The sequence below is a fragment of the Argiope bruennichi genome, chromosome 11 (genome assembly GCF_947563725.1).
Source record: "Argiope bruennichi chromosome 11, qqArgBrue1.1, whole genome shotgun sequence".
NCBI classification, from domain to species: domain Eukaryota; kingdom Metazoa; phylum Arthropoda; class Arachnida; order Araneae; family Araneidae; genus Argiope; species Argiope bruennichi.
Window position 1 is genome coordinate 40,947,695 of NC_079161.1, and position 21,557 is coordinate 40,969,251.

General features: G+C 31.6%; 1 protein-coding gene across 1 annotated transcript; it reads left to right on the plus strand.

The window, feature by feature from the left end:
* Positions 1-8,812: 8,812 nt before the first annotated feature.
* On the plus strand, positions 8,813-20,956 carry LOC129956525 (putative serine protease 45). The gene is made up of 6 exons (XM_056068448.1): positions 8,813-8,849; positions 12,244-12,329; positions 12,473-12,564; positions 14,002-14,315; positions 15,830-15,963; positions 20,774-20,956. The coding sequence occupies exons 1-6, from the start codon at positions 8,813-8,815 to the stop codon at positions 20,954-20,956; spliced, it is 846 nt and encodes a 281-aa protein (XP_055924423.1).
* Positions 20,957-21,557: the final 601 nt, after the last annotated feature.

Here is a 21,557-nt window from a genome sequence, read left to right on the forward strand (position 1 = left end):
AAAATAACCACAAACTGAAAATTGATACAACACGTGTTATTCGTAGTATCTTTTCCTTTTTTTCTTTCTTTTTTCTTTTAATTATACGTTTTCAAATTTATGTAATTAAAATTGAAAATTCATGCATAAATTGTTCGCTTACTTATGAATCCAAACTTACTTAATTCCAAAATTGAAAATAGTTATGTCCAAAATTATTTAACAGATTTTTCTTGAATTACAAATCAACGAAACATAAGGAAGATTTTAGTGTTCTTAATAGTTAATTTTTTTATTATTAAAATCTATTTCAACATAAATAAAATATCGCTCCATTTATATTGATATCCCAATTCAATGAAAATATTATAATTATTTTAGATCATTTTATTTGTTCGTTAATATGATGCCATTTGAAATTAAATTTAAAATAATTTCTAGACCTAATAACTTAAAGATAAAAATTAGCTTTCGATGATTTTTAAAAATCGTTTGGTATAGTTTTACTTTTTTTTTTCCCAAAAGCTGCGAGATTTAAAAATTTTTAATTTACTTGATATTTTCTGTTGGTAATTTGGTGGGTTTTTAAAAAAATATATAGTTTATTTCCGTGCGGATTGGAATTCTGTTCGTAGAAACCTTATTAATTCTAAATACATTTTTGCTTTTACTCATGTGAAATAAATTTAGATAGAAAACCTGACTATATATGGTGCTATAATCTTTTAATGTTAGAAGAATTATTGCTATATTACTTTCTTTTAAAAATACAGAAAAATAAAAATAAATAATGTATCCCTATTCTGCCCTAATACCTTGGTTGACTGAATTTAACTAATGATTGAATGCATGGCCGTCTCACCATGCATTAGAATTTCGGTTCTAATGGACGAGTTATAATCACGAGTCATAAGCTTAAATTGTACATATAACAAGATTTCAAATTTTTATTAAAAGCATACCTTATACTGAAACCTATCCAGCATGGAAAAATAAGATAAAATATCATATCTTGGGCATCGAAAATGGAAAAAAAGTTGGGATGAAATATTAGTAGAAAAATAAAAACAGTGTGAGCTCCATTTCATCAATGAAGTTATGCTTAATTTGTTTTAAATTATGGTTAATTTTTAAATAAATTTTAAAAATTAAAAATTTAATTAAAAAATTATTTGTCAAAAATATTAATATTAATACAAAAAATTTGTTCTCTGTCTTTTAAAAGGATATAAAAATTGTTTTTTTGTGTTGCAATAGTTTTGAAAGTTATTACGAAGAAACCTTAAAAATTATGATTAATTTCTAATTAATTAAAATTTCAAATGACATTTCTTCGAGGGGAATTAATCTGCCTGAATAATTTGTAAATTTGGGAATACAGGAAATAAATTCGATTTCATGATCTAATAACTAAATGATGATCTATTTATAAAGGCGATCAATCCCCCCCCCCTTGTCCCTGGACATATGCTTGGTTGACCGATATTAGAAACATCATATGAAAGCATCGAAATGGGGAGGTATTTGTTTTATGGAAAAAAACGAAGCCAAACGAAATAAAATATAAAATATCTCTCCACAAAAATAATTTGAAATATAGAATAATAATGGATCAAATGTACAGAGTTAAAATGCTATATTTTAGAAATAGTCTACTTACTTTTACAATTTTCAAAATGCGAAGATTCCTCGCTTTCCCTGGCCTGCAAAGAAAATTTCAACGATTTTAAATTTTGACTTATTATTACTATTCTAGATTTTGGCTTCTTCGGCAAAATTCATTCTGAACTTTAACCTTTCTAACTCGTTCTATCTTAGACGACTTACATCGTTCTATTTAATGTGTATAGATTTTTCTACTTATCTGTCACCATTGATTAATTCTGATGTTGCACATACATATAGAAACCTGCAACTTTGGTGTAAAGACTGTCTACCAAATTTCAGCCGTTTAGCTCAAAGCAATTTTGAGTTATCTTTGTCACAGACAGACAAACGGACATTTTTCATAAATGTGGTTTGAAAACTCAGAGAGGTCTAAAACGTGGAGATTCATCAAAATATCGATTTCGAATTTTTGTGTCGATTATTATACTTTCTCTATACTACATATACGAGGAAGTAATAAATGTCTTTAGATAATTTTCTTGTAAAAGAACATGAATTACGAATAATAAATTACGATATTATAAAATTGTCTGACTACTTTTTTAGGAATGCATTGTTCCATATTTATTCCCATGGAAAAAAATTGTTTCGTTTACTGAGTTTTTCGCATTACGAAAAAGATACGTGAACGAATTATGCTCTTTAAGTGAAATTCTGCTGTACCACCTGGTGGCGTCCCCTGATGTTTAAAATAAAAAATAATAATTAAATTTATTGCTCCCTGGTAGTTAAACTCTGTAAATAATAAACTATAGTACTTTCATCGAAAACGTATAAATGCACTTAATTTCAGAGCCAAAAATGAAAAGAAAAAATTCTATGAAACTATTCAAATTAAATAAAAGTTTCTGAAAATTCTTGCTTATCTCAAACACTTACTTCAATATTCACAGAAAATTTAGAAATAATGGTCAATATATATGCACTTCTCAAAAAATATGCAATTCTCTTAAAAGTGCATGAAAAAATTACGAGAGGCAGAATCATAAGCAAATAACATAAATGACATTTTGGAACTACAGAAAAATGTCTTTGAAATCAAAAATTTTAGAAATAAATTCACTACATTAAAACTTCACTACACAAAGTAAATGACATTTAAATAATTCAAAGTTTAAGGTAACTAAATAAAACTTCAGATTAAAGAAATTAAACAAAACGAATAATAAATATATATTAATTAGGAAATATAATGGAACTCGTTAACATTATATTAATTAGGAAATTCAAAGGAAACAGAGAAAAATTCGGATTGTCGAAGAATTCGAATTTTGAATTAGTTCAAGATATACTAATATCAGTTACTGTTAAATTGCGACTATGTTAAGAACTATTTATCAGTGCATAACTTGTAATATTTACCTCACTATTAACTTAATCTAATACATATTTAATATATAACCAATAAAAATAAAACTTACATTCCATAAAGAGAAAAACGATATCAAAAGCATAGTAACGAACAGAGTCTTAATCATTTTAGACCGGAAGATAAATTGTTTCGTTCTCCGAGGTTGATGTTTGATAACATAGCAAGAACTACATTTCATTAAAAACTACGTTTATGATTTATTTATTTTAGTTTTATGATTATGAGTGATTTTAGTTGTTTACGATTGATATTTTTAGAAAGTTTTAGTTGTTTCTGTCTTTAGAATTCATTAAGGCTAGAGATTTGTAATTGAGTGTAGTTTTGCAATAGGAAACTAGGTAAATACGGTTTACAAGAAACAGCTTCTTCGCAAAAACATTATCATAATATAAATAGAAATTCATTGTTCTTATGTGCTTGCCTTACATATTCTCCGAAGCAATTGTGTCTTATTCTACTAAATTTTGCATACTTATTATTAAAAAAAAAGAATAAATACGGTCAACTTTTCAGTGAATAAAAGTTAATCAAATTTTGAATTAATTAGAAATTTATCAAAACTTTGCCATTTTCTTTGTGTAACTCGGGTAAACAATCCAACAAAGAACGCGTTTATACCAATTTAAAAGCAAACATTTACCTTTTCAACGATATTAATTTAACTTCCGTGCAATTTTTACTTTAGATTTTATTAATTTTTCAAAATTTATTAATTAGGTAGGTATAAAGAATTTGGAACAAAGGAAATATATAGATACTCTGCTAAGCAATGATGTGACTAGTCTTAACGGTCCAATCAAAGTGTACTTTACACAGCATAGTACACTTTAATGTACAAATTACTTTATAGTAAAATATAGTCCAATAGTAAATAGTAACTCCAATCAAAATGTATTTTACACAGCATAGTACACTTTAAAGTACAAATTACTTTATAGTAAAATATAGTACAGTATAGTACACTAAAAAGTACACAGTATACGAAGCAATGAAATGACTGAAACTACTAGTTTAATCAAAGTGTATTTTTGCATGGAAAAAATATGCAACAGAAATTTTATTGACTTAGGTTGTTCTGCTGGGCATCCAAAACTGACCTCTAACATTCTGCCCGGAAATATTACAAGTAAAGAATTTGTGTGTAGGAGAGGGCGATTTAATACCGTTTTTTTTGCGTTTGAATTAAAAAATATTTATTGCAGAGAAAAGTGTAAAAACTAGAAATTATATATATACAGTTATATATATATTAAAATTTTAGTTCGTATTATATAAGAATTGTAGGCAAAAACATAAATTGACATCAAGCGAACTCAAAGTTTTAAAAAGTGAAACAAAATATTTCTTTTTTATGTTAAATACAATGTACATCTATGAAATCTTTTGAGATAAAAGTCTTAAAAGCTTATGTATCTTTGAACACTAATACCATTAAACATGGAAGTGCGTAACTAACAAAAGATGAGAGAGAAAAAAGCAATGTTGAATTTTTAATCCAGACTAATCAAAGCAAAACGGAATATTAGACAGGTTTTGGCATTATTTTAATAAGAAAACTCAAGGATCCGAAGAAAAAAATTCGAATAAAAACATTTAATTAATCAAGGTTTTCTATTCACACATTGCATAAAATTTGTAATAGTAACCCTGAAATTCATAAAATGGTAATTATTCTGTTGCATAACTGCATCCAATTAATATGCGTTATGTTTCTACAAAAGAAAAAAAAAGCGATTGTTGTGAAAATCCTTTAAGTTCTTCAATCTCTTTCGGCACTTCTGATAATTGAAAAATCAATTAACTTGAAAGAATTGAACTTATTATGAAGGTCAATTTTTAACGTTTCACCATTAAAAAAACCCGAAATCTCATGAAACTGAATTTCCAAGATTAAAAAGGAATTGTGTTCTTTAGCTATTTCATGACATGCAAGCTTCACAAGCAACTCTTATTGCTATGGGTTTTATCGTAGCTTTTGCATTTTACTTTAGCGTGATTTTGACAGTCAGTGCACAAAGAGTAAGTTCATATCTCTTACTACAAAATAATTATGTTATCATTTAGTGGCCATCTTTGTAAGCAACTAACTGACAACTGATGTGCGCTTAATTTCAATTATGCATTAAACTTTTTATGCATAATTTGATGTTCATTTTACCTTTTCATAGTATTGTCAAACACCAAATTATGAAATGCATTGTGGTGTTATTTTAATAGCATTTCACCTTACTTGTTTGAAGTGCGATTGGCCACCCTAAAAAAATTGAGCATTATTACTTCAAAGTGCAATTAAAGTCTTAAATCTGGACATTTTAGTTCAAATTGAGCGCTGTCTTTTAAGGTTGTCTTATTTCAATTGTGTAAAGTAAACAGATAGTTAATAGAATCTTTGGGCATTAGTTTGAATAATGATTAGAAATAATTAAATAATTAATAATAGTTGAAGAAAGTCACATAGTTGAACATTTCCTCAAACAATGAAAAACAACTTGGATTTCATTTCAACAAATATTGTAGAAAAGCATATAAAAATATATATTTTTTGCAAATACTTTCAAATTTAGGAAATATGTTTTGAAAACTTTCTCCACAAAAAGTAAACTTGAAATTCTAAAAATATGAGAAAATCACTGGAACTAAGGTTCAGGCTGCATTCTCAAACCTTGACGCATTGCAATCTACAATGAGCCGTTGCGTTGCAGTAGCCTTATGGGAATGCTTTTTAAACATTATTTCAATCCTCTATGAAATATCTTCCTGCCTGATAACTAGTCTCTATTTTGTAGATGATTGAAATTAACAGGCTGGTTTCGACACTCTTGCAAATGCAGTGTAATTGTGACGTTTATTGTTGGTGAAACGAACTTTCTAAATACAGTAGACTCCCGATTATCCGCGGGCGGGTTATCTGCGGTGCGGATTATCCGCGCCTGCCGCACAAAGTTTTTTTTTTTTTTTTTTTTTTTACTGATTTTTTCAAAAAGGTGCAGTTTTACAGTTATTCTTTTGTAATTACATAATACATTACAGTATTAAAACAGTACATATGCATTAACTTTTCTGTGTATCCTTGACGCCTCTCGTAAATACAAAGCACTTTTCTGTTTTCATTAACAAAATGCATTTTACGTTAGTTTTGAGTGATATACTAAAATATTAAGCGTTAGTTAAACATTTCCTACTGTTCATTTTACGTTTTATTGTACATAAAACGATTTTTCAAAGTTGTAATGACTGTTTTCTTTTTTTGCTATACCCGTTTTTAGCTTTTTTTCGGATTATCCGCGATTTTTGTTATCCGCGGCGGCCGCGCCACCCAATTCCGCGGATAATCGGGAGTGTACTGTAACTCATATGTAAAAGAATTTAGAGCTTTATGGAATAAAAGTCTAATTAGCAATCCATGTTGTCATACCATGTATGACATTAAATGAATAATGAGCATATTATTTAAGTAATCTACATAAATAATAAGTTATGAAATGAATACCAGATTTCTTTATTTCCTCTTCATCTTATTTAGAGAATTTATATATTGCCTGATTTTACAGTAGCAAGTATTATTTGATACTGTTTACATCACACACACACACACACACACACACACACACACACACACACACACACACACACACACACACACACACACACACACACACACACACACACAAATGTTTTTCATTTTTTGATAAATAAAGTAAGGATTTGTCAGCACTTTTTTGTTTTAAAAATGGCTTCTATTAAAACAAAAATTGTTAAATATTTCAGGATGGGGATTTCAACTCAAACAATACACTTGGCGCCAAAGGACATAAAAGAAAGACTTGTATTTGTAAGTATACAATATTTGTCAGTTCTTTCAACAAATAAAATCGCATTTCATAATCAATAAGTCAATATTTGGTAATAAATTCCAGTCTATCAACTTTCTATATAGACCTTATACTATTACATTTTTTATTTTTGCTTTCTCGTATGCGTAGTATAGAGAAAATGTAGTAATCGTCAAAGTGTTCGAACTCGAGGTTTTTGTGAAACTCGGAAAAAGCTTTTTTTTGAAAATGTCCGTCTGTGTGTCTGTTTGACTGCGACAAAGATAAATAAAAAATGCTTTGGTCTAGAAGGATGAAATTTGGTATGCTGTCTTTATACTAAATTTGTTGATCTCTATCAAATTTGGGACAAAATCCATTCAAAGGAAGTCTGTCTGTCAGGCTGTTCGAATATAAGTTCACACAATAATTACAAGATGAAGAGAGATAGATAGTAAAATGTGGTACATAGATTTAACATTTACAGTGAAGACACCTGTCGAATTATGAACCAATTCCAACTACAGGTTGATTGTCTGTCGGTTTGTTCTTTCAGAAACATATAAATACTATAATTCAAAAACTCATTGACTTGTTTCAATGGTTGGGAAAACGCCTCTAAATCCACAAATTTTCTTTTCAGACACTATTAACCGCATGTCGAGGATTAATCGCTGAATAACTCATCAGGTATGACAGGATAGATTCAGGAAAAATGCTACATTCACGCCAAAAATAAATATTTTTCAATTATTGTGCGACAAAGCTATGCAAGGCTTTCTGTGGGATATCTTTATTTGAGTGCTTGCGGGAAAGTTTTAGAGAGACAACTGCCGCTAGTTTAAAGTTTATATTGGCGTTTTATTTAAAATTGTTCAGTTTGTGCAGAAATTTCTGCATTGCGTTTTATTTTCGTATGCAAAATTTGGAAACAGAAATTACAGTAATCGTCAAAAAATTCGATTTCCAAATTTGATAACGAATATTGATCAAAAACAGGGCCTGCAGTTAAGTTGATCTGCAGCTTAAGAATTTCATGCAACAAAATAATAATTAATTTCGCTACTTTTTATAAGATTTTAAAGAATATGTGAAATTGATAAATAATAAAATTATTATTTTGAAGCTAACCTTTTCAGTTCCAAAAATAAGGATTAATAAATCAAAATCTATAAAGAGTGGCCTCTCTGAAACATTCTCGCATTTCCTAGAGTAAAAATGTTTTCCTCCTTTCTCTTTGCATAAAATTGTGGATCCTGGCATAACAGGTAACACTAGAATTTTAATATTCAGTCCTGCACATAAGAGTTTTGTGCTTTGGGGCAAGGGAAACCGAATATACCTTTTGAACACAGTTTTTTCTACCAACCGAAAAAAGAGTTTTTTAAAAATGTGAATACGAACAGAAAATATTTATTCTTTTGAAACTTTTTAACTGTCAGTATGCGCTTTAAAAAATCGTTTGAATTCTTACTTTACGAATTCATCTGCATTCTTACTTTAAAAGTGAGCTACAATGGAATTCTTCGCAGTTCTCGTAATTCTAACTGTTGGAGAACAGTATTTCGAACCTGTAGAATAGATGAAAGGCGAGTGAAATATATATATATATATATATATATATATATATATATATATATATATATATATATATATTACGAGTTGATGACATTAGGAAAGGATGCTTGTTTGAAATTTTGTATTGAGAATCGTTTGATATCGAACCGGCAGGATGGATGAAGGGTGAGTGGAATATATTTTTTTACGTTGATGAAGTTGGGAAACGGATATTTGTTTGAAATGTTGCATGGAGAATGTTTCGATTGCCTCTTCCTCCGTTCTTTCTTTTCTTTTGGTTATGTAGTGTTCCTGTTATCAACACAGTCCTTATGTTCTATGTGCTAGCGAAGCTACTTGGTTCCCCTCTCCCGCTGCTAGCAAAGCCGTAGGATGTTTTTTTTAAGTTAAAAAATTCTGCCCGATGCCTTTTACAGACGTCTTCGGCATGGTGGGAAATGGTAACCGTAACTGTTCCGCAAAAGTATTTGTTTATTTTGTCCGCCACCTTCATTGGCGACTTGGCATTGTTAGCGCAGTAAGGGGCACACTAATATTCACATTTACCAAATGCTGCTCGCAATATCAAATCATTCAGTCAGAGGATAAAGATAAGATATTAAAGAAATAGGCAGCGTACAGAAAGTTTAATCAAGTGCGAAAATAGGCTTAAACGTCACAAAATGGAAAATCTCAATGTCTCAGTTAGGGAAATAGATGACCATATCTTCCAAAATTATTAATGTCACAAAAGTAATCTCATCATTATCTTAAAGTGTAACAAATTACCTCTTTAATGATACCGATTTCATGTCCTTTAAGTTTATTTTTTACATATAATAAATGTTTCAAGTTTAATTACAATGTAATGATGTTCAACAGCTTTGCTATAGTCATTTTCGCCAAAAAAAAAAAAAAAAAAAAATCGTTTATCGCCAAATTTTAGCAAAATGGCCAATGTGGAGTGATACAAATTTAGATATTTGAAATATTTAGAGCAATACAGATGTAAATATTTGAAAATATATCGAAATTGGATAAAAGCGAAAACATAGCAACAGTAGAAGAGGGGTAAAGAACAAACAGTAGCAGAAAAAAAATGGCGGCAATGTAATCCCAAAGAAAGTGCCACCAAAAAATTGCCAACCTCGCAAGGCGCCAAATGACTGTCTATCAAATTTTAGCGAATGATCCTTTTAATGTTATGACTGAATTCAAATTCATCCATCAAAACATTCAATCGCATGCTTTTGATAGTGTTAAAATTAATATTTAATCACAGGGAATGATCTCCCTAAAATGTTTTCGCATACTCTCTAATAATAGTGTTATATCAAAGAATGAATGGTTACATCGCACTGGCGTACAATAATTACGAAATATTAATTTTTGGCGCGAATTTAGCATTTTTACTGAATCTATCGTGTAATCTTGGCGAATTTTTCATCAATTAATCCCTGGCTTTCGGTTAATAGTATCCCAAAATTGAAACTTTTATAAACGTTTTTCGCAACCGATTGAAACAAAAACCTGACATGTAATCAGAAAATCCCACCTCAAATTTGATATATTTAAGTCACTGCACTTTTGAGTTTGACAGACAGACGGTCAACCCCTCTTTGAAATTAGCTGAAATTTTGATAGGAGTCTTTACAATAGATTCTAAGTCAGTGTACCGAATTTTATCTATCTAGATATCTTCGTTTTGATGTTATCATGTTAATCTGTAATCGGACAGCCGGATAGACAGATTTTTTCTGAACGCAATTTGCTCAAAATTTAAAAGAAATCTGCAAATTTGATGTAAAGACAGTATACCAAATTTCATTTGACTAGCTTAAAGCGGTTTTGAGATATCTTTGTCACAGACAGATGAATAGACATTTTCCAAAAATCTGTTTTTCAAACTCTGCAGGAGGTCTAAAACTTAGAAATTCATCAAAATATCGTTTTTGAATTTTTTTGACGCTTACAATACTTTCTCTATACCTCGTTTATTATAAAGTTACAAGTGAAGTTCCGATATCACGAATGTTAGAAGATAGATGAAAAACGATATTAACTTTTTAAATAGCTTTAGGATGTTACTGGACTATCCATATTAGAATGGTTTCTAAAGGGCCCAATAAATAAAACTTAAATTTATAACAACATTTAATTAACTTAAATTTATACATAATATTTAAAATAATATGGCTGTACTGTGGAGCAATTTAGTGGTATTGTAACGCTAAAGTGAAGAAAGTAATTAATCTGCAGATTAACTAGCTAATCTGCATATTAAAATGTGGAAAATTGCACCTTTTAAATGTGAAAAATTGTTTCATTTCTCGAATTACCTACATAATCTGCGCATTACCTATTAGACCTTCATTAATCTGTGCATAACCTAGTAGCACTCGTTAAAGTGAAAATGGGATTTTTGCTGTAATAACAGCAACGTTTCTGTACTCTTAAATTAAATGTAGTTTATTTAGTTAAGTGTAGTTAATTTATTCTTACATTAAATTAGTTTATTTTTTGATATATAAAGAATCAGTTTAAGACAGTCGAACAATCAACACATTAGTTGATAGAATAGATCATCAATCAATTCAAAAACTTCAATGCAAAGTATCAAACGGTTTAAAATATTATTCCAATTAAGAAAATTGACCTAATTTTATTTTTTATTTTTCGACATCTAAGAAATCACATTAATACAATCAAGCAAAAAGCAAATTAATTGATAGAATCAGTCACTAATCAATTTAAAACTATAATGCAAAGAATCAAACCGTTTAACATATTATTATAATTAAGGAAATGAATTTACGAAACATATGATAAAATTATGCTTGCTTATTACTACAATTTAAAGATTGGTGACACTTTGATTCGCATTACAATTGGTTTTTGAGATGAGCACACCTATTTGTAGTACATTTAGACTTGGAGTCGCCTTTTTTTAACTCTGACGGAGAATGTTCAGTTTAGTTATATTAACGTCCCATTTTAAAGCAACACTAGGGCTATTTTGGGATCGGCCTCCTAATTTTGAACCGCGGCCAGATGACGAAGACGACACCTGAGCTGGCACTCCCCTCTTCACATCACGCCACACCAGCAGAAGGACGTTTAACGTGCACCAGAACCACTTACAGGACGGTTCTTCTGTGGAATCGGGTCTCGAAAACTGAAACTCTCCGGTTCCGAGTCCAAGACCTTACCACCAGGCCACCGCAGCCCAATGCCTCAGAAGGAGTAGGGAAAAGAAATGAGAGAAACAAACCTTTAAACTTTAATAGCACGGGATCCGTTAATGTGCACATTACCTAGTTAAAAAGTGGAAAATCTTGAATCCGCATTTTAACGGTATAAATCAGTTAATCTGCTGATTAGCTAGGTAATCTGCACATTAATGGCTTTCGAGCTTTAACAATAGCAGTATCATTGACATTAAATTATATGTAAATGATTTTTAAATTTAAATCTAGCCAATATTCCCGATAAATCAACTGGTCGCTTGGGGCAATTATCAAATATTCAGGTTTGAGACTCGATTCCACCGAAGAACAGTCGTGTAAGTGGTTCTGGTGAAGTTAAATCCGTCCAGGCTGAACTTTCTCTCGCTGGTGTGGTGTAGTGTGAAAAGAAAGGTGCAAGCTCAGTTGCCGTCCTCGTCATCTGACAGCGGTCCAAAATTACGAGGTCCGTCCCAAAATAGCCCTAGTGTTGTTTAAAACGGGACTTTAATATAACTAAACTAAATTAAACTAAACTAAGCAACTATCAAATAATTTCAATTCTTTCATCGTAAGACATAAACAATTAGTTGCAGAAAGCTTTGAATTAATTTAATCTCTTCATTTTCAGACTGTGGACGCTGCAAGTGGTGCAAAGTTAGTGATCAGATAAAAAGTAATAAAATTGTGAGGCCCATGAATAAATACCCTTGGATGGTAAGTATAAATGAAATTTCCTTTAGCTATAAATTTGCATTTCATTCATTTAAAAATGGAATGCTCATGTTGAATTATGTTCTCAGTTAAGAATTATATTTTCACTCCATAATCAAAAATAATATTTTAAATGCCTGTTTTAGGTAGCTTTGTATCATAAAAATGGGGACTTCATTTGTGGAGGTGCTATTATTTCTCCAACGTTTATAATTACGTCTGCACATTGCCTAGTGCCGTGAGTATATCTTTGTTACAATTACAGAAACGCTATTTATTATATAAATTATCGTCAGCATACTAATAACAACTCCATTCCGTCATATCGCCAGTTATAGAAAAAAATAGAATATATGAAAAATTTTCAAATATTTTTTTGTGCTAGTCAAATATTCTATTTTTTAAAAACTTTTTTCCTATGTCACATCTACATCTTCTTCTTCTTCTTCATGAATACAACAGTCCCTTGCAGACCTTGGTTGCTTCAACCACAGGACACTTTCCAGAACTTTCTATTCCCCACAATTCCCTTTCAGTTCTTTATCTTCAGAACACTCAGGTCTCTTTCCACATCATCCACCCACCTACTTGGAGGTCTTTCTCTGGGCCGGGATCCGAAAGGATTTTTAAAAGTAAGATTTTGAGGGCGCTGATGGATGTGAAATGAGGTAAAATTGAAAAATATTCGTATCTAATCAGTAAGTGATTCATAACTAAATATTATTACTGAAATTCCGGGATTCTTTTTAAATTTGTTGGTCGATGAAGAAACAAGTCCTTTATTAACGAACGACTTTTATTAACACGAAGACAAGTATACGCAGACAACAAATGTACAGCCGAGACGAACACAGGCAATACACAGCAGCACGCTACAACAAACTGTAGCCTCAAAGTAGTAATCGATAGTAATAACAACCACAGCACACAAAGAGACTAGACAGAATTCCGCAGGCTGAAAGAATCTTCGCAGCTTCACTCTACGGTCTCTCCAGACTCCTGCAGTTCTCCACTGTCTCCTCGTTTTAGCTGTCTCCAACTGCTGATTCACTACTACACGACTCGATGTTGCTTCTGCAATAAACACCAGGACTCAGGACACAAATGCTTGAGCTCCACTCAACGCTTGCGCTTCGCCGGACTGATCCAAATATTCCGATGTCTCTTTCCACGACTCAATACACGATACGTTTCATGACTGACTACAGCTTGAAACTGTTGGCCTTTTACAGTTCCCAAAGGGGGGCAGAGAAGGTTCTGTAACAATCAGACATATCTCGATTCTTATTGGCTCAATTATTAAAATTCTGAAAATTTCAAGTATTATCTATTTTGTCTCCAAAGTCGCCATATTCGTCGCCAAATGGTTGCCAAGTTTGTCGTCAAGCTCTGAAATCACTGATTCGGTATCCGATCAGCATCCAACAGAGCTGGTCGTAAAACAATCTCTCCCGTGGGAAGCAATATTATAGATTTTTAACAATATTTATCCTGAAAAAACACGATTTTACATTTAAAAAACTGTCGAACAAAGCTTGATCTCTCAGATTTAAATATTTATAATGCAATTTTTTGTTAAAAACGTATTTTAAATAAAATGTTATTATTAATTGTATTGCCTCAAAGTGTTTTTAACCTGATGTATACATACTTCATTTTTCATTTATCATACCAGTTTCAACTTTAGTGAAAAAGAGTCCTGTGAAAGCACAGTATTAAGCAAAAGTTGCTACATTCCAGTCAATCGTACAGAGGTGGTGCTACTGGGAAAGAAAAACTTCACTGAACGGATCAAAGTAAAGAAAATCATACCTCATAAATATTTCTCTCCGCACATTCTTTCGCACGACATTGCCCTCGTGCAATTGGAATCTCCCATCAAGTGCAACAAAAGAGTCTTTCCAATCTGCTTGCCAACAAGGAATTTCCTTCAGTTAGGCAAGAACCTAATTGTGATTGGCTGGGAGAAACACTGGCCAGATCAGAGCAGTAAGATTTCATTTTACAGTATTTTAATCACAAAATTTTCTTTCATCAGGCAATTCAAAATGATATAAATGGAGAGCTTAAACTTAATGAACTTTCATAGATACCCAGAATCGCTACTAAGTTAATTAGTAGGTTTTAGAAGTCACGGACGATTATTTCTATTATAGGTTTAATTTTGTACTGGACTGGTTACCCTTAGCTGGTTTATTTTCTCTGCTATTTAATTACATGATGTCTTCTACTTGGAGAATTTTTTGTCGTTTAGATTCATATGAAAATCCAGAGAATATTTGAATCGTTCGTATATTCCATTTAATTTTTGTGTTGAATTATAGTATTTACGCATAGCTTGATTGTTGATTGAAAGTGCAAAAACATGATAAATATAAGGGTTGCCCAAATAAAAAATGGACAAGTTGAATGAAAGGAATACGTTTATTTCAAATCAAAAGCATTGTATCCTATCGTTTAGGTTGAAGGCCTTTGTTGTAGAAAGATGGTGGTTGATTCTTGAAGAAGTCCTGCACAACTTTTTTTACTTCACCTTCCGAATTGAAACGTGTCCTTTCTAATGCCCTCTTAAGTGGCCCAAAGATGTGGAAGTCATAGGGTGATAAATTCGGACTGTACGGCTGGCGCTCGAACACTTTCCAACGGAATATTTTTAAGGTCGTCTGGGTTTCACGGGAGATATGTGGGCGGACATTGACATGGAGAAGGATCACTTATTGTGCGAGAAGACCTTGTCGTTTGCTTTTGATTGCTTTCCTTAGTTTTGTCAGAGTACTGAAGTATTGTGCTAAATTGACAGTGTTCTCTTGGGTCAGGAAATCATACAAGAGTGATCCACGGCAATCGATGGATTAGGAACCGTACACCCGCGGGCTGTTCCGATCAGAACGCATCCATGTATAACACAACTTTACTTTCGACCAGTTTTTTGTAATACAAACGGTTTTCATTGCTGAACGCCATAAGGAGTGCATACCTCCTACCGCCCTTTATATCCCTGCTCGGTGGCACTGCTCTATCTGCAGTCATTTTGACGCAGTCGTAAGTGTCCACTTTTTAGCTGCCACCACCAGTTAAGGGGTTAAACGCCATATGATTGGAATCCGTTAGAGAAGATCATGTTCTCAATACACATAATCGATTCAAATAATAATAGACTAAATAAAATAGTTTAAATATCTCTACCACATTTCGATGATTAAAATACATTCTAGAGAGGATGGTAAATTTTGACTGGTGCATAATAGAAGTATTTGAATTGGAAAACAATTAATATTTTTACGAACAAGTAAACCAAAGGTAGTTTGTATAGTAAAATTCCGAGTTAAAAATCAGTTTCTTCACCAGGCAAACAATATTCACAGGAAAATTATTTTTTTTAACAAAAACTCTGTATAGTTTTAAAAAAGGGAATCATCTGTATTTTTTAAGGACTCCTACAGTTTTATCCGGCACTGGTAATAATGATATCGTGATTCCTAATCATATGTCTTTATTTGCAGAGGCACCTATCAGGCTGAAAGAAAGCTCACTGACTCAGATTCCATCCTACAGGTGTCACCCAGAAAATGCCTTCAGTGCCATCTTTGCCACCATCTGTACAATAGCAAAGAACGAGACAATTTCCCCTTGTATGGTACGATTTTTTTTGGCACGTATCTGTTTATTAATTCAAAGAGATCAAAGATCAATGAAGAAAAGTATAGAAGATATATGTTATCTCTTCTATAGAGATACATAATATTTTTTATTATAGAGATATATATTATGTTTTTGCTTGATTGCAAATCCCATCTCAGTAGAGGGTAGCCGACTTCACATCATTTATGTTGCCAATAAAGAGGCGAGAACCAACAACGAAACTGGAAGCTTCTCATCCTTAAATCTGAAGTTTGGAGGATAATTTTTGGAATAAAATAAATCTAATATCCGCCTCATTCTATTCTACGAGATAGTGTTATGGTTCTGTACAGCATTGATCAGATGGGAAATATGTATGGTATGGTGTGGTTTTTTGACACAAGGTCCAATTTAGAGCAAGCTGCGCTATTCACGGGTATTTTTAAACAGTTCCAGTATAAAAAGCGCAAATAAAACAAGGATAAAATGTAAAACGTCAAAAGTTAAGAAGATCAATAATTTATCCCGATATGGCACAAGGTTAAAAAAAAATCAAATTTAAAATGCTTTGAAAAAAAAACAATGGTTTTTAAAAATTCAAAATGCTTTGAGTGAGGTTTCTCACTCACCAGGTCCTGTAGATTTAAAATAGGTGAATGAAAGTGAGTTAAACGATCAGAAGTAAAATTGGTACATTGAGCATGAATATGCGCAGTAGAATTGACCACACCATAGTACAATGAAGGATCCGTTCACCAAACAAATGTCTGCGTGTATACCTTGTGTATCCAATGCGAAGATAGATTAATTTAACATCTGCGCATCGGTTCAGTAAAACTGACAACATATTTACTTTTGAATGAATAGCAGATTGCGTGCCCAAACTTTTTGCCATTTTTCATAGATATATCGTTTTATATATCCTGAAACATAACAAAAAGGAAAACGGAAATTGAGAGGTACTGAAGCTAATTTTGAAGCTTGATCTGCAAGCTCATTGTCATAGATTCCAACGTGACTCGGCACCTAGCAGAAAATGACGCCAGAATCTCTGTTCAGAAGTATTGATAGTTGTTCCATAGTTTGTGCAACAATCGGGTGACAAGAACAACCCAAATTTTGTAATTGTTTCAAAACGCTCATGTTGTCGGTGTATATGCAAAATTTCCACGAGTCATATGAAGAAATACTTTGTAGCGCATATAAAGCAGCAGTCGCTTCTGAATAGTATTTAGAAAGAGTATAGTTGTAAGAAGTATGATCTAAAATAACACCAAAATACAATGTAAGCAATGCATGGAGCAGTAATGAAAATGATGGTTTATGTGATTTATATGTGCAAAGATATTTCTATACAGATGTATTCACCATCATGAAATTTTCAAATTAGGCCTCTCTCTTTTGTATTCTTTACAATACGGATTGAAGAAATTTTCAAACCAAATTTTAACACTACTCGATATATCTCCTCATTTAAATAATGATTGATAAACTGTCGCTATAGAGCAATTGAGAATCGAGAATATTCATGTAAGGAACAGTTTTTACTCACTACTAATTGATTGATACAAGTATATTTAAAATAGTCTTGTGTGGGAGTACAGTTTTATACAGTTAAATTACAAAAAGATAGAACACTTTAAAGCTCCCAATTTTTTTATGTTTAAAATAAAAATCTTATCTAGGTATAGCCCAGAGGGTGTGGTCTCTCCAAAACTTTCTTTCAGATTCTTTAATAAACCAGAGAACGTTTTACTTGACACTGGCATACAATAGTTGCGAAATATTTTTTGGCGTGAAAATAGCGTTTTTAATGAATCTATCGTGTCTCCTTGGCGAGTTCGAGAATTTCGAAAGAAACTTTCCTACATTTCAATTTTTGTCGGAAGAAAGCCAAAATTCTCAAATATCTACCAACAATTGAGTCGTTTATTTTGAAAATGGCGCAAGTCCATTTTTTGTTATTGCGAGATATTTAAAGGTTTGCGATTCAATAAATTTAAAAATATTGGTAAGTATTGATAGATATTTTTTTGTATTTTGTGGTGCCAGATAATGTAGGTTTATAATCCAATAGTGTTTACAGTGCTGACTAAAAAATATGAGTTCCATTATAACTAAATGAACTTGTCTCACTTTCAAAATTAAAGAAATATTGCAATCATTCATTTAATTGGGAAATAATATTTCAGTTGCATCAGACTTTTTTTAAGAATAAAAACAAAATACTATTCCATTTTTTATAAATATTTATTCATTTGATAAAAAGGGAAACAAAACCAAGAATATTCTAGTAGAAAATATAACACAACAACAAACAATTTAGTTTTATTAAGAATTTCAATGAAATTATATATTTCAGTTTATACGTAGGTATAACCAATTTGAATTTTATTCAAGATTTAACATTTTAAAAAATTTCATGAAGTATATATATGGTAAGGTATATATTGTAATAAATCCATCATATCCTTGTATTTTTCAGATGTAAAAAATCTCCTTTTTTCTTACATAAAAAATAATTTTATATTTCTGAAATTACTTGGAATTATTTACCTTCCTCGTTGTGGTGACAAATCGATAATTTTAAATTCAAAATCTCTTTCTATCGGAGTTTTGTTGAACATTTTGTATGGTGCATCCCTTGTAAATCTGGTCCATCATATTGTTAAACAATTCACGCTTTCTCCATCTGTATTGTTTTTTTCTTTTTAAAATCGCTTTTTCCAGAGGTTGGGTTGAAAATAAATTTCCATGTTTAATTTCATGTACTAAAAATTTGTTATGTTTTGGACAATTTTGTATTACTTTATAGTAATCCTGGGGAATATGCAAGGGACTGGTTTCTGGATTGAATACTTACTGGTTAGTTCTACTCCAATATCACGATCGTTCGGTAGAAATGAATGTCCCGACAATAAAAATTTGTGATCAATGATATTTATTTCATTGTCACTCTATTGAATAATCGGTGATGGAAGTAAACATTATTATCGACACACAAAATTAAGATATACTTTTTAATATTTATAAAATAAATAAACAACCACCGATTTTCAATATCAAAAATAGATCAATAGAAACATTCTAGATTTCAGATATGATGTCAAACGGCCACATTTCCTTCACCATAGAGCAACCGGAGCTAAATTTTGCCATAATATATTCGGTCACATATAATTCTAATCTAAGATGGACTTGCACCACTTTCAAAATAAACAAACTTTCAATACTGTTAAGAGCTAAAACTTCCATCTCCAAAATACTAGAATCTAAATATTGTTTCACTATAATTTTTTTACTCATAAAAAGATCATAACAAGTTTTATCTATAACTTCCATTATCTCCATTTTTTTCAAAAATGGACTTGCCCCACTTTCAAAATAAATGGCTCCATTATATATAGCAGATATAATTAGTATAACGTGCATTTTGTCAAAGATTCTTGTCATAATCACAACATAACATCTTTCAATGCTACCATTTCTGCCTGGACTATGCCTCTTACTATCGTCCAACAGGGCATACCATTTTTAATGAAACACGTTTAATCCTCTGACTGCGTAATTCTTTAAAATCACTATTTAGATGCGATGTTAGCAAATAGATAACTGATAACAAGATAACTGAGGTATTTAGTGTTTCAAGAGATTTCAAGAGGTATCGAACATTTATTCCGTATATTTGAAATGCGGAAAAAAAATCATCCGCTAAATCCCAGCGTAAACGAAAATGTGTGTTGATTGATCGTGACAGACGATCATTAAGGAGGATTGTGACGAAAATGAAGCGGACCAGATTTGCAAAAGTTACTGCTGAAATGAATGTCATGCTCACAAACCCTGTCAGTACTAAAACAATCAGAAGGGAGCTCTATAAGCAAGGTATTCTGGGGGAGTTGCAATTCAAAAATTTTTCATCAATGACGCTAAACAATAACAGGAAAAAGTGGGTTTAATTCATAAATTCTGGACCATGGAGCAGTGGAAAGAAGTAATATTTTCAGATGAGTCACACTTCTGGCAGAGTTTACGTCTGGCGAACGCCATCCCAAACCTGTAATATAGACTGCTTGTTGCCAAGAGTGAAACAGGGCGGAGGTTCTGTGATGGTTTGGGCAATCATATCGAGGTTTTCTGTGGGCCCCATGATAACTCTGCTAAAGAGAGCATTACTGACAAGGATTATGTAAACGTTTTGGCCGAACAAATCTATCCCATGGTAAAAAACTTTGTTCCCCAAAAGGTGATGGCGTTTTCTAAGACTATAATGCATCAGTTTGCACAGCTCACAATATCCAGGACTAGTTTTCTAAATACGAGGATGATTTATCATATCTTCCCTGGACACCACAATCACCTGACCTCAATATTATTGAAACATTAGGGTCTACATGCACCACCTCATCGTTACCTGAACTTGCCACCGTTTTGTAGGAAAAATGGTATAAGATTCCCTTGGCTACAATACAGAATCTGTATTTATCCATTCTAAAAAGTCTACAAGCTGTTTTGAATGCCAACGGTTTTCCTATACCATATTAGGTAAGGAAACATGTTTTTTTTAGGTATTTCCATATTTTGGTCCAACCCTTGTATGTTACTAAAAAATCCCTCTATTGCTTTAGTTTAATGCTTGTTAAATGATTAGCACAATTAGAGAATAGAATCGATGTTCTTCTTTTTCTGATTCTTGTTCCTCATCCTTAGCATACTTTTACGCACAAGAATGTTCTTGAGTATATATTACGATTGTTTTAAGACATTTCGTCTAATTGCTTTTTGTTTTCTAATTTTTTTTTTCTATTCCCTTTTAATTGTTTTAGGGAGATGCAGGATCTATAGCTGTTGCTAAGTTAGGACAATTCTCTTTCATCATGGGAATCACGGCATTTGATGTGAAATTCAACTGCAAAATTGAATCGAGGAAGCATAATATATATACTAGAATATTCCACTATGTTAAGTGGATCATTCGACATGTCGAAGATCTTTCATCTCCTATCTGAATTAATTGGAAATAATGGTATGTTTACAGGAACACCTAAAGCTTAGTGCTGAAGTTTTCTTTTTCTACATTAACTGCTTTTAGTGACCAGTATTATTCACTTATATTATTGACTTTTTAGACTGTTAAACGATTGATATGAAATATATTTTTTATTACTATTTGATACGACTGAAAAGCATGGAGATAATGGTTTTGGAAGATATGATCTATTTCCATAGATGCCATAGGCGACAGTTAAGCCTTATTTTTGCTCGTGATTAAGTTTCTATTTTATGTCTATTTCTTGATTTCTTCTATAGCTTCTTTTCTCTGATTGGATGGAGTTTTTGGTGATACGGTGAACCTTCTCCAGAAGATTTCCAATGATATATTTTACTTCCATTAAAGAGGAAAAAGTTAAATGCAATTGAAAAAAAAACGTTAAATAAAGCAGTCAAACGATTGCCATTCGATAATAATTAATAACAGCGATTTCTGTGTAATATCTGCCTCGCTCGCCAATTTCGACACTAAGTGCAAAGTTTAAAAATAGGACCTAAAAAACTGGACAAATATTAATAAGTGGCTGAGTAGAGAAATACAGTGGCAGTTCCTGTATA